Source organism: Syngnathus floridae, chromosome 14 (assembly GCF_059516105.1).
Source record: "Syngnathus floridae isolate MCC-2025c chromosome 14, RoL_Sflo_1.0, whole genome shotgun sequence".
NCBI lineage: Eukaryota > Metazoa > Chordata > Actinopteri > Syngnathiformes > Syngnathidae > Syngnathus > Syngnathus floridae.
Window position 1 is genome coordinate 6,257,378 of NC_142426.1, and position 12,276 is coordinate 6,269,653.

The 12,276-nt window shown below is 54.9% G+C and overlaps 3 protein-coding genes across 3 annotated transcripts; 1 reads left to right on the forward strand and 2 right to left on the reverse strand.

Moving 5' to 3' along the window:
- Positions 1 to 2: 2 nt before the first annotated feature.
- On the reverse strand, positions 3 to 6,604 carry lamc2 (laminin, gamma 2). The gene is made up of 20 exons (XM_088395511.1): positions 6,463 to 6,604; positions 5,691 to 5,766; positions 5,491 to 5,615; positions 5,296 to 5,427; positions 5,042 to 5,231; positions 4,543 to 4,655; positions 4,096 to 4,479; positions 3,731 to 3,964; positions 3,506 to 3,651; positions 3,276 to 3,432; positions 2,995 to 3,200; positions 2,809 to 2,888; positions 2,600 to 2,737; positions 2,384 to 2,528; positions 2,159 to 2,308; positions 1,840 to 1,954; positions 1,555 to 1,751; positions 1,124 to 1,273; positions 959 to 1,058; positions 3 to 839 (listed from the first exon to the last, which is right to left on the reverse strand). The coding sequence occupies exons 1-20, from the start codon at positions 6,518 to 6,520 to the stop codon at positions 586 to 588; spliced, it is 3,150 nt and encodes a 1,049-aa protein (XP_088251637.1). The 5' UTR covers positions 6,521 to 6,604; the 3' UTR covers positions 3 to 585.
- Positions 6,605 to 7,354: 750 nt separating this feature from the next.
- fam49ba (family with sequence similarity 49 member Ba) lies at positions 7,355 to 11,964 on the reverse strand. Its single transcript, XM_088395519.1, has 12 exons — positions 11,012 to 11,964; positions 10,567 to 10,672; positions 9,409 to 9,511; positions 9,218 to 9,339; positions 9,035 to 9,140; positions 8,827 to 8,963; positions 8,646 to 8,723; positions 8,470 to 8,586; positions 8,203 to 8,282; positions 7,964 to 8,090; positions 7,812 to 7,882; positions 7,355 to 7,734 (listed from the first exon to the last, which is right to left on the reverse strand). Exons 3-12 carry the CDS (start codon positions 9,479 to 9,481, stop codon positions 7,665 to 7,667), a joined length of 981 nt encoding a protein of 326 aa, XP_088251645.1. The 5' UTR covers positions 9,482 to 9,511; positions 10,567 to 10,672; positions 11,012 to 11,964; the 3' UTR covers positions 7,355 to 7,664.
- On the forward strand, positions 10,301 to 12,264 carry sft2d3 (SFT2 domain containing 3). The gene has a single exon (XM_088395521.1). It carries the CDS (start codon positions 11,273 to 11,275, stop codon positions 11,942 to 11,944), a length of 672 nt encoding a protein of 223 aa, XP_088251647.1. The 5' UTR covers positions 10,301 to 11,272; the 3' UTR covers positions 11,945 to 12,264.
- Positions 12,265 to 12,276: the final 12 nt, after the last annotated feature.

A 12,276-nucleotide genomic window follows, 5' to 3' on the forward strand; every position in this document is an offset into this window, starting at 1 on the left:
CATTTGGGTCTGCAGCCTTTTATTCCATTCCATAACGATGGTATTCATCGCTTGACAATCGATCAGCTCACACTTCAGCAGCAGAGCTTTGGGCGCGTTGTTATTCTCAAAATAGACAAATAGGACCCTCGTGGCAGGCGTCTGTGCGTGTCCCTTGGCTCTCGGCAGAATGGCCCCATCTCCAAAAGTAATTTTTTTAACTCCTCAGCAAATTCAAAGCATGTTTCGAGCTGTCCAGAAATCATTTGCGTGCCATCAAAGACCTTCGCTCGGTCTTTTGAGATTAAAGGTGTCAGAGGAGACAAAAACGGGAGCATCTGGTCTTCTTGAATGGCCTTGCCAACTTTTGGTGGGTTCACAGAAGCCAAAATTAAGCACGAATGCTTGAAAACGCTTATCGGCGGCCAATCAGCCCATAGCTGGTTGTGCAACAAGAGAAATTGGAGCAAACAAAATGGAGACTTGAGCACACGAGAATGTGCACATATGTGCGTGTATGTGTGTGACTGTGAAAAGGGGAGGAGCTTCCACCACCGAACGTCGTCTGAAAAAACGACAGGCGGGGCCAGGTGTGGTGAGGTTGTATCAGGCCTTCTCAATGGGGGGGCTGTTGAAGCATCCACTGGGCACGGTCTTCAAGATGTCCTCCAGGTTGGCAATGTCCCACAAGATGGCGTCAATGTCCCCGTCCAAGATGGCCAGCAGGCGGCGCTGCGCCGCCTCACGATCCAACGCATCCCTCAGCTGAGGCTCCAGTTTCGTCTGCACGTCCCGGCGGCCCGTCGCCACCAACTCCTCCAGCTCCTTAAGGCGGCGCGGGTCCAACGTTCCCGGTGTGTCTGTGGAACAGCAAGGAGGTTAAAGTTCCCAGCGAGGCCCAACTGTGGCCATAATCATCTTTCTCATTTTCAAAACGTCTTTTGTGTTTTATCACCAACAATTTGAGTGCGTTTCTTACCGACGGCGGCCAGCCCACTGGCGATGTCCCGCAGCATTTTTCCTATGTCGTCTCTGGCCTGTTTGGCGTTCCTTAGGGCGCTGGCGGCGGCATCACCGGCCTGTGGGCGAGTCAAACGCAGGCGTCACTTTGCTGTCGCTGCCTTTCCGCCAGCCGCTGTCTTACCTGCGCGGCATCCGCTTCCAGGTTCCTGGCATCGTCCAGCTCGTCCATGATGTCTGTGCGGACGTCATCCGCCACCACCCGCAGTGCCTTGGCGTCGTCGTTAAATTTGCTGATGTCGCTCACGAGTTGTGGCGTCAACTCGATCCCTTCCTAGCGGGTCAAACATTTTTCATCACTTTCTGCCAAGTATGGGGGCCGCACGGCGCATGGAGCCATTCTGCTCAGGGCTTAGTCATTTCGCACACCGGCGCAGGCCAACAGATCAGCCAGAGGGAGGTCTGCATCCTGGTTGGAGTGGCCAAGGCCAACGACCATCACAGCCAATCAAAGGGGCTCCTTTCCCTTCTCTTTGAACGTGGAGCATGAGAGTCTCCATACTTGGACTTCCTAGCATTAGCTTAGCTTCGACGCCAGCACTTTATGCTACGCACCTCCAGGCCGGGGATCAGGTTCTCCAGCCGGTTGATGGATGCCATGGCCCCGTCGGAGTCGGCAGACACGGTGTCCAGCAGGACCCGAGTCTTCGCATTGTTCTTGGCAGCCTGCTGTATGGTCGCGTTGATGGCAGGAAGTCGCTTGATGGCGGCGTCGGCCAGCGCTTGGTTGTCGGCGATCTGCTGGTCAAAGCCTGAGGAGGGACAGGATGTTGAGGACGGTGAAGACGGATGGGCTAGGACTGAGGCGGCTTGTTTCTACGCGTGTGATTTTCTGTTTACCTCTCAGAGTACCGAGGGCGGTGTCCAGTTGATTGGTGTTGCTGTTGATGCGCTGCAGCGCCCCCTTGGTGTCGGCATGGGCGGCATCCACTCGGCCTGTCAGCGTGTCGATGTCCTGCGAGAGTCACGCTCACAATCTACTAGCTGGCGATTTTGAGGATAAAACAGTAAACCTTGGCAGAGGGCTGTTTGCTGATGACATCACACTTAGGATGGGATAGGACAAATTGATGGTGGACCTCAAGGAACTGACCCTGTTTGCTAATGCGCTCGCCAATCAGGACCACGACGTGAATTGGTGCAATGCTCGCCTGCTTACCTGCATGGCATTCCTGCCACGCTCCAGCAGATCCTCGGCGGCCACCGTGTCCCGCCCGATGTCATCGCGCAACGCCGTGAAGCCCGCCACATTCTCGTCCACTACCTTCCTCAGGAGGTCCAGCTTGGCCGCCATGGCGTTCGTGTCCCCCTGAGAGCAACTACGCGTTAGGATGCGAAGGAGCTTCAAGTCATAAAATGGATACTTTGACTCTGATTGACTGACCGTCAGGGCGGGCGGGATTTCTCCGGCCATCTTCTTGATGTCTCCCAGCATGCCGTTGGCCCTGTTGCTTTCATCCACTGCCTCATCGCTCAAGCGGACGGCCCGGTTCTCCAAAGTCTTGACCCGTGGCACCATCCCATCGTAACTAAGGAGCGTGCGGATAAAATGAGACGCTGCTCCCTGTTCAAGGCTCAATGGAGCAAAAGATAGACGTACACAGTTTTCGCTCCTCCGATCAAGTCTTTGACATTGTTCCCTTTGCTGAGAAGACCTTTGACCAGCGCCAGACTTTTCTCAGAGTCGTCGAGAGCCTCGTTGGCGCTGCGTTCCACCGCTGTCGCCTTGGTCTGATGTCTGACAGATGAAGACTGAAATAAGCAAGTGGGTCGGCCACGATGCTGTTGAGGAGTGTCTGGTGCACGCACTTATCAGCCAAGGTTGTCGCTGCCTGCGCCAATGAGGAGAGCGTATTTGGAAGCAGAGGAGCATCTCCCGCCGGTAACTCCTGAAGAAGCCGGGAGAATAAGATTTACTCATTGTCCCTTTGTGTCAGCCCCCCACTGTGCCCACTTGCATCAATGCAAACTCAACGACGCGGCCAAAGGTCTTACAGCTGAGCGAAGTACTGTCTTGCCCTCGTCCAGTTTGCGTTTCATGTCGTCCATGAAATCCCAAAGCTGATCCATTTTGGTCACAAAAGTCTGCTGGCGTTTTCGGATGTCACCGGCGGCATCGGCCACGTTCTGGATGTCTTGTTCCTCGGCAAGGCGAGTGCGGTTGATGGACTTGAGACTGTCCAGAAGCCTTTTATCCAGGTCTGTTAAACATCACAAGTGAGACTTGGACAAGTAGACTCGAGTAGTCCAAATGTTCTCGGCAAGCAACGACCCACCTGCCATCCTCTCCGCGTCTCCCTCCAGGTCGTTTGTCATCTTTTCGGCCGCAATTAGCACAGCCTCTGCATTGCCAATGTTGCTATTACCCTGTCCACCACCCATCTGAGAGTTGGCCTCTTCCAACCGCCGAAGTTTGAAGGCCAATTCCTCCATCTGCGAGGCACTCATTAGCAAAGACGGACGGACGTGGCTTGCGGGACGAGAACGACCCTAGGCCAGTGCTCACCTTGGTTTTGGGTCCGTTAAAACAGGTGGGACACTCGCGCAGCCCCCCAGCCTGACACTTTGGACCGTCGAAACCTGCTCGGCAGCGACAGCGACCGTCGACGTCGCACTGCGCCGACTCGGAGCCCCGAAGATCGCAGTCGCATGCTGTGCAGCCGGAATACAGGCAAAGCTGACGTGAGCGTCGACGTATCGCCAGTGTGTCAACTCGGCGAAGGTGGCTTACGTCTGCAGGCCTCGGTAAGGAGGCGGCGATAAAAGTTTGGCAAGCAGACCCCGCAGCTGGGACCCGTTGTGTTGTTGACACACTTGAGACATTCGCCGCTGATTCGATCGCAACTTCCCGCCACGCTGACGTCAATGTGGCCGTTGCACTGGCAAGGTTGGCACGGCCGCCAGCCTCCGGCGCCCCCTCCTGGCGAGCCGTAAAAACCTTCTTGACACTGGTCGCAGCGAAGGCCTGAGCACATACACGAAACCGCACCTTCAGCCCCAACAAGTGGATGGGGTCCGAGGGGAGTTCACGCCCCCGTGATGCCACGTAGAGAAGTCCCGTTACATCCTGTTTTGTCTAATCTAGGCCAACCCTACCTGTGGTTCCGGGTGGACAGTTTTCGTGACACTGCGGCTGCGTGGAGCCAGGAAGCGTCGAGCACGACATTCCCTCTGCACAGGGACAGGGGATGCAGCGGCGAATCCAGAAGTCCCAGTAGAAGCCGTCCGAGCAGGTCTGCGTGTCGTCTGCAGGATAGCAGTCGCCCGTTTGCGGGTCGCAGTCGCCCCCTCCGCAGGCGCAGGGCTTGCAGGTGCTGAACGCGCCGTCCACTGGATGTTTGCGTTTGAAACCCGCTGAGCATCGCTGGCAAAAGTCGCCCTCGTAGCCCGGCGGACAGTCGCAGGTCCGCACCCAGTGGGCCGGGACGCCGTCCCCTCGTTTCGCCGAGACCAGTTTGACGTTGTCGAGGTATCCGCGGCCTGGAGACAAACTGGAGGTTAAGAGAACGACGCCGCGTCCGGGATGCACGGGTTGGAGCTCACCTCTGTCACCGAAGGTGGCCCGTATCTTGATGGCGCTCAGGTTCTGGAGCAGAGTCTGGAACTGGAAAGGGGTGAGCTGAGGGTACCACTTGCTGCTAGGCTGCTCGTCCAATCTGACCCAAGAGAGCGCGACACAGGGTCATTCAAACGTCCAATGTCTAAGTCCTCACTGCCGACGTATGCGTTTGACCATACCCCCTTTTCCCCGAGTTACAAATCAAGTCTCACGCCTTTTGGGGGTAGCCGCATAGAACTGAAAAATGAGCTCATGCAAGGAATGCGTTGTGAAAATGTCACAAATCCCGCCCACCGAGAAGAAGAAAATGAAGACGAGCTTTCATTTAAAAGGCTTGGCGAGAGATAAACATGTGAGCGCCGCGGATTCCTGCTTTGTTTCTACTTGCTGGAGCGATTGGAATGTTGTTGACGCTTCTCACCGATCAGACTCCCGCGCCAGCGGGACGGAACCCGACCCAAGACGAGACGGAGGGATTCCCACCTGAAAGTGTAGTTGATCTTCTGCCCGCAGGGAAGGACAGAGCGCAGGTCGCCCAGCGAGGCTGAGACCTGGAGACCGGACCCTTCTAAGATGACGTCATCAATGGACGGATGCCGGACCCCGCGGTCCAGACGCAGCGAGAAGGATAAGTTGCGACCGTAACTCAGCAACTTGTCGCCCAGGTAAGAAGCTGCGGACAGGAAGTGTTTAGGACAGGCAAGGCTTCGGCCTGAGGGGCTCGGGTCTATCCGTACCTGGCGCATGCAGGTAGACGGCCAGACCGTTTGCGGAGATCACCTCCACGTCCTTGTACTTGGGGGACCAGCGGGAGTGCACGTCCTTCGGGGTGACCCCGTGAGCGGTGGCCGCCTTCCAACCATCGGGACCTGCGGAGTGAAGCGTTCAGTGGCCTCCCTTCCTTCCTGTAGACGTTGCCTATCAAAGCCTACCCTGCTCAAAGCCCGACCAGATGTTGTGGACGCTGTACGTTTGCTGAGGGGAACATTGGCTGCTGTGGCCATAACAGAAACACAAGGCGTGTGTCGAAGTCTCTCGCCGTTCCCGTCGTCGACCCCTGCAAAGGAGAACGACAATGAGTGGTAGAAAGAAAAGACCGCTTTGGTGAATGATCAACTTTTTTTTTTTGCACCTGGGTGAACATCCTGAGGGTCCTCCTTCTCTGCAGGCGCAGTGGCCCTGGCCGTCACATCCGTCGCTCACAGAACCTGGAGGAACACCAAAAGCCGAGGTGGTCACGGTTGGGACCCGCTGACGGTCGTTGCCTCAACTGTCTGCCGAGCTCTAAGCTTTTATTAGCGCCTCTTGAGTTAGATTCGACTGCTCTTCTTCACTTTTGACTTTTGGACGGTCTACCTTGAGCACCTTTACACATTAACTCGAAATACTGCCGTGATTGCGAGCAGCGCGAGAACATCGACGGCCTCCGCTTGACATGTCTTAAATGTGGATGAGCTCACATCCGGTTCAAAGTAAAGGTGCACCGGTATCGGGTTATCGGGTATCGGGTCGATACCACAGCTTTGTACTCGTACTCATGACAGGGGAGCGGATACCAGAAACTGATACTGCATTAATACTTTTACAGCAGCACCTCCTGTGGCAAAGTGACAGTTAACCTAGCACACAACGCGAGCAAGCGAAGGAATAATGTCGGCCGTGTGGAAGTATTTTAAAGTAAATGAAAGCGCCACACAAAGTGGACTGTAAGTACTGTAATCAAAGTACTCAAACTTCTATCCGTTTTTTCAAAAAGTGGTATCGGTGAATGCCGAGTTCAAAGTGCAGACCAAAGCTAAAGCAAGTTCACTCGGCGACAAAAGTCTAAGTGAGCCAAAAGGTCAAGGGTCAAGTTGTAATCGCCCAAACGTGGCTGCTGTCATTACGCTAACGAAGTGACTTACTTTCGGTCGCCGCGACGACACCAAGCACGAAGAAAAGTACAAAGATTGAAATCCTCATGTCGACTTCTTCACACCGCGCCTATAAGTCCTCCTCAAAGTCACACACGCTCTGCTTTTAAAAACTGTGTTCGTGTGTGTGTATGTGTGTGTGTGTGCGCATGACTGCAGCGTGTTAGGGCAGGCCGGCCATAGTGACATACAGTCTAGCATGAGTGTTTGCTGGGCGTTGTTTTATTTCAACACCTTCAAGTACCTAACATGTCTGATGAGCGCAACCTGGAGTCAAACAAACACGAGCAACCATTCGGAAGCTGTTTCAACTTCCACCCGTTACGGAACCCGGGCCATGTTCCGTGAGCGGCCCATCCGTCAATGTGGCCCTAAAAGGCCCATGGCACTCCGGCAGGGGCCGATGGGGAACAGACCAAGCAGTGGTCAAGTTAGATGATCTTTGTGCAATACACTACGTGTGTGTTTGTGGGAGTGGGAAAGCCCCCCCCCCATCCGTCCCCTGACTCGACACACAGTCACATTTACTCACGCTTACGCATGCACACACACTAATTCGCTGCTCCCACAAGTCCAGACAACATGCTCACACCCCAGCCAGTTACCATGCCAACGCCTCACCCTGAGCACACACGCCCACACATGCACGTGTTGCTGGAGGCTTCGGAAAAAAAAAAAATGCTCGTTCAGTCCCAACCCGTCATCTTGCGGTCCTCCATCCTTTAACAAGAGGTGAAGGCGGATGAATAAGGACAATCAATGTTGTACTTTTAATTTTAAATGAAGAGATTGTTTTTCTGTCTGGCCTTTACTGGCCACGGTTAGTCCATGTGTGCCGTGCCAGTCCATTGCCACTCAGTCAGACAATAAGAGCCAACAAAAGTACATACAAAACTTTATGGAGCCAAAAGGTAAGCGCAACTTTACATGAAAAACTGAGTAAGAAAAATCGAGCTGCAGGTTGAGGCGGCCCTCGCGTCCGAGACCATCGCTCTGATCTTGACGTCGGCCGCTAGCCAGGGCTAACGTTAGCTTCCAGTGAAGTCCACCCGCGCCAGTCACACCCACGTGAGCAACAATGGCGACAGGAGAGGTAGAGTAGGAACCGTTAAGACCAAAGGAGGAGGAATCAAACCGAAAAGCTCAGGAGTTGTGCTGAAATGCAGAGGACGAGCAGCAGGGGGCGCTCTTGTTCAATTGACACTCAGCATGTTCCTGATGTGTTTTGGCGTGGCCTCGTCGTTCAGATGCTTGGTGGTGTACCTGCGGAGGTCAACACGTCAACAGGTCGGCCGACGGGCAAGCTAGCGGGCGTCAAGTCGCCAAGCGCAAATTGTGACCTGAGCGCATCCAGTAGAGCTCGCACGCTACTCGCCGGCTGCTCCCGCAGCACCCGAACGCAGCCTTTCACCTGCACGAAAGCAAGCACGGGGCAACGCCGTCATTGGCCTGCTCCTCTTGCTCCAGTGTGAGTGCTGCGCGGCGCTCTTACGTCGATGTTGGAGGTCTTGACGAAAGCTCCGGCCGGGTGCACGTGGTCATAGAGGATGATGACGCCCACCATCACGCGCAAACAAAAGAGCAGCGTCTCCTCGCTGGTGAAACGACTTCTGTACTCTCTGCAAAGGACCGTGGGTTCATTTTCCAAAGTGGGCGGGGCGAGGCGGGGCTGGGGCGACGATGCCCCGGCCATGCCCCGCCGATGCTTCGCCGTTGCGTTGAGGGCCTCACGGTGTTTCCAGCATGACTTTGCAGACGCTGGCCATGGTGCTCAGGCAGTCAGTGGTGTTGTCGACGGGAACTTGGGGATTCTGTGTCACACAGCAGCGCCCCCGCAGGGCAGCATAAAAGTTACAAGTGGCACATGGGAACGTCGTCAACCGGGTCGTGACCCGGGACCATTTACGGACCCCCCCGTCTCATTTTACAAATGCCGATGACGCCCTTTGACTTAGCTACGCCGTGCGCATCGGCGGAGTTGCGTCGGCGCGTACTGACATTGGCGACAAACTTCATGGTGGCGTCGCTCAGCGTCTTCAACATGGGCGTGGCGCTGGCGTAGAACAAGGACATACGATTGGCCAGCTCGTTGTTGACCTCGGCATCTGCGTCGCCCTGAAGGATGGGCGCACATCAACAATGATGGCGAAGTGCAGCATGTGTGCGCTTCTTACACTCAGGTTGTTGATACGCATGCGGCTGATGGTGCGTCTGTAGTAACTGAAGTCATTCTGGATGGCTGGGATGGTCATCTGCAACCACGAGGATCATCGAGAGCAAGAAGAAGATTAAGATGAGGGTGACTGAAGAAGAAAGCTACGAAGGGCATGAGGAAGGTTGAAGGCGCCGGGCAACCTTGAGCTCGTCAAATCTCAACGTGAAGTGCAGGATGAGCGCAAACTGCCTGGCCAGCGCCTGTTTGTTCTCCAGCTGCTGGGTGGGCGGAGCTTCGGAGCCGGTCAGGACCTCCAGCAGCTGGTGCAGACTCCCCTCTGGAGACACGCAGGGAAAGCGTTGAAGGAATGAGACCGAGGGCAGAACGATGCGTTGGCAAAAGACTTACCGAGTTTGTGGGAGAACTCATAGAAACGTTTGAGTTTCGTCACGAGGGGAAGAACAGCAGACCAGGCCCTCTCCTGAGCGCCCTTCTCGCCCGGACTCTGGATGGCCTGTGCGCACGCAAACGGGCACGCTCACAATGCACTGACACATGCGTACATCCGCGGCGGGCGGGATTGGATCTTACCAGTCGGATCTGCTCGCCTGCTCCCGTGTAGGCCTGCAGCTCCTCCAGGATCACCTGAGCCTCCGTTAGCACCTTGTTCACCTTCTCCCAAACCTCCTTCTCGCAGCTCGACGCCTCCGCATCTGCACACGCGGACACATCACTCGACTGGTACTGCACATAGTGCGTTTGTGTGGGTGCGTGCATCTTACTCTCAAAGTCCAAGAAGAAGTTTCCGGCGTTGTTGTCGATGTCTCTGCTCAGCACTTTGATCAAGTTGCCCATTCTCGTGCATACAAAACCTTCAAGAAAATGCTGAGAGAAAAATATTTCGGTCCAACGTGATGCGGGCATCATTTACTTCACTGAATTAAAGATCATCTTATCCGAGCGTGCGTGTCAGCTGGCTTCGGCTTGCTTTCGACGCAAGTTGAAGCAGCGGCGCCTCATTGGTGGGACTGGCAGCGTGCACGGGCACTTTGCAGCATATTGTGGCACTGAGGACGCGCGCACACGCACAATGAGACACGTGCAATGCCTAAAAGCGAGTACGACGAGTGTCAAGAGGAAGTGATGACGTGCGAGGAAGGCGAGCTGACTCGTCTCGGCTCGGCTCTTTCGTCTACATCTAGGAGTCGCATCTCCGCACATGCGTGCACTTGGACATCTCGCGTCTTTTTTTTTTTTACATCATTGGAGCACCTGTTCTTCCGATTTGAGGGCTAATGAAAAGAAGACGAATTTGAATTATGTCAAGTCTATAATAATAATAATAATGTTCAGTATTACGTACAGCAAAAGGATTATTATTTGACATCTTAGTTTAGGATTTCCAACAAAGTTTATAAACTTGTTTTAAATAATAAAAAAAAGAACTTTACACAACCAGTTCAATTTGTGTATTTGAAATGTACAAAAAACAAAACACTCGTGTTTTTCCAACATGTTTTTTTGAGCACTAATTTTATTCCGCTAAACAGGAAGCAACGACGAAGCCATTTTACAACTCATTCCATAGTAAAATGGCTTGTTCAACAAGCAGCTCCTAAAAGTTGATCGTTACAATATAGTAGGGAAGTGCTGGTGTCTCTAAAGAAGTGGCCGCCGAGTTGTAGACTGTTAGACTGTAACCGGAAGTGTTCGTCTGCGTTCCTGATGGTGATCGGGGAATCACGCACCGCAACTTTTAGCTCCATCAACAAATCGCTACTTTTGGAGCGTGCACAAAGTGCGACGCCTCCACTCGGAATTGACTGTCGAGTCTCAACAAGACCTGATGTGACGAGTCTCGACCGGCGCGATCCACCCAGACCCGCAGAGAGCTTGAACGAGACCTTGACCCCGACTCTCGTCCCCAGCGTAGTACTCACCTTCGCCGATCGGTGAAGGATCGGTGGAGGTTCGACGGGTTGGCGTTAGCGCGTCCAGGTGATCATGCCGACGACCCGGAAGTGTGGCCCCTCGGCGCAGCGTTTGCTATAAAAGGAAACGTTTCCTGAGCGAGAGGCCAATCGGCGCACGCGAGGGACCCGCGACGTCGGCGGAACGCATCAAGGTCATCAGAAGCCAACGCGACGAAAAGAACTCGAACGCAACACGTCGGGAGGGTCGGCGTTGCACGGCGGAGGAGCCCCAAAAAAACCACGACAACAACAAGACCACCTTCCACTTCATCCTTCCCTCATTCCTTTTGCTATACTCGTTTGCTTTCCCCACTCATCCAATGAAACGTTCCTATTTCAGTCTGGGCCGCCCCCTCAAAGGTTTTTCCTCTTCCCTCTTGCAAGCGTCCCAGGAACCTTGGTGTCACCTCACCTCTGTGCCGTGGGGCACTGGCTGAAATGGTGTCATTTGCATCTAAAGCAGTTTTCTTGCAACCAGCAGAAGACATCATTGATGAGTACGTCCAAATTGCTCGTGTGTCATGTTTCTGCCATCCGGCCGCGGTCGCTCAAAAGCTGATCGTGTGACAAACGAGCTCACGAAGAAGAAGCGGGCGAGGAGACGGAAACGGAGCGCTGCTAGCGTTTTAATTAGCATGTTAGCAGAGGCGCTGGGACTCGGAGTGTCGTCGTAATGGCGGAATTGAACCGGCAGCTGCAGGAGTATTTGTCGCAGTCCAGAGGCAAGACAGCCGCCCCGTCGTTGCAGTCCGGCGGCAGCACCGCAGTGGAGCTCGGCGAGCCGGAGCCGGTCCCTGGAAGTTGGTTCGGACGCTGGTCCAGCCCGTGGTCCGGCGGCGGCAATGCCTCGGCGGCTCCAAGCTCCGGCGGAAGTTGGCCGTGGTCAGCCGAGCCGGACCCGTGCATGCCGGGCGTGAGTCGCCGCCAGCGGCTGGCCATCTCCGGGATGTTTGCCGCCCTGTCAGCGCTGTGCTTCGGCCTTTCGGCTCTGTACGCGCCGCTGCTGCTCATTTACGCCCGCAAGTTTGCACTGTTGTGGTCGCTGGGCTCGGCCTTCGCCATCGCGGCCGCAGCGGTTCTGCGGGGACCCGGCCGGCTAGTCGCTGGCCTGCCCGGCTCGCCTGGGGCCGTCGTGTACCTGTGCGCCCTCGGAGGGACGTTGTACGCCGCGCTGAGCCTGCACAGCACTGTGTTGACGGCGTTCGGGGCTGCTGCGCAGGTTGCCGCGCTCGTCGGATACGTGGTGTCGCTGCTCCCTGGAGGCAGCGCCGGGATCCGCTTCGTGGGCGGTGTTGCCGCGTCCGCCCTCAAAAGGACAGTGACCGGGAAAAGCGTGGCCATCTGAGCCGGGGCCGTCGCCAGGTCCGAGAACCGATGACGTCATCACCGGTCATGTGCCTTTTGCAGAGCCAAAGCGACCTTGGACAAAGCGGACCCTCACTCTTGGCTTCTTACCGGTGGGCCTGAACGCTGACTTGGCTGTTATGGGACCAAGAAGACTCTGAAATAAATGCAATTCAACACCTACAAATTAAACTTGACATTATGAGACGACTGCTTTTGCCATAAATCAAGCACCACTATAGTTTTACTTAAAGTGTGGTACTTTTTTTATTTTATTTAACAAGTGTTTATACTTAATAAATGTGCTTTTCAGGACCAAAATCACAGCCTGCC

What these genes read in the sequence shown, in the direction of transcription:
- lamc2 (XM_088395511.1), bottom strand. Translation starts at nt 6,520, where the DNA reads ATGAGGATTTCAATCTTTGTACTTTTCTTCGTGCTTGGTGTCGTCGCG. An exon ending in CCCTCAGGATGTTCACCCAG is followed by an intron (nt 5,616 to 5,690) that starts GTGCAAAAAAAA and finishes TCTCCTTTGCAG; the next exon opens with GGGTCGACGACGGGAACGGC. An exon ending in GGCCACCTTCGGTGACAGAG is followed by an intron (nt 4,480 to 4,542) that starts GTGAGCTCCAAC and finishes GTTTGTCTCCAG; the next exon opens with GCCGCGGATACCTCGACAAC.
- fam49ba (XM_088395519.1), bottom strand. Translation starts at nt 9,481, where the DNA reads ATGGGCAACTTGATCAAAGTGCTGAGCAGAGACATCGACAACAACGCC. An exon ending in CCATGAAGTTTGTCGCCAAT is followed by an intron (nt 8,283 to 8,469) that starts GTCAGTACGCGC and finishes TGTGTGACACAG; the next exon opens with AATCCCCAAGTTCCCGTCGA. An exon ending in AAAGTCATGCTGGAAACACC is followed by an intron (nt 8,091 to 8,202) that starts GTGAGGCCCTCA and finishes GGTCCTTTGCAG; the next exon opens with AGAGTACAGAAGTCGTTTCA.
- sft2d3 (XM_088395521.1), top strand. Translation starts at nt 11,273, where the DNA reads ATGGCGGAATTGAACCGGCAGCTGCAGGAGTATTTGTCGCAGTCCAGA.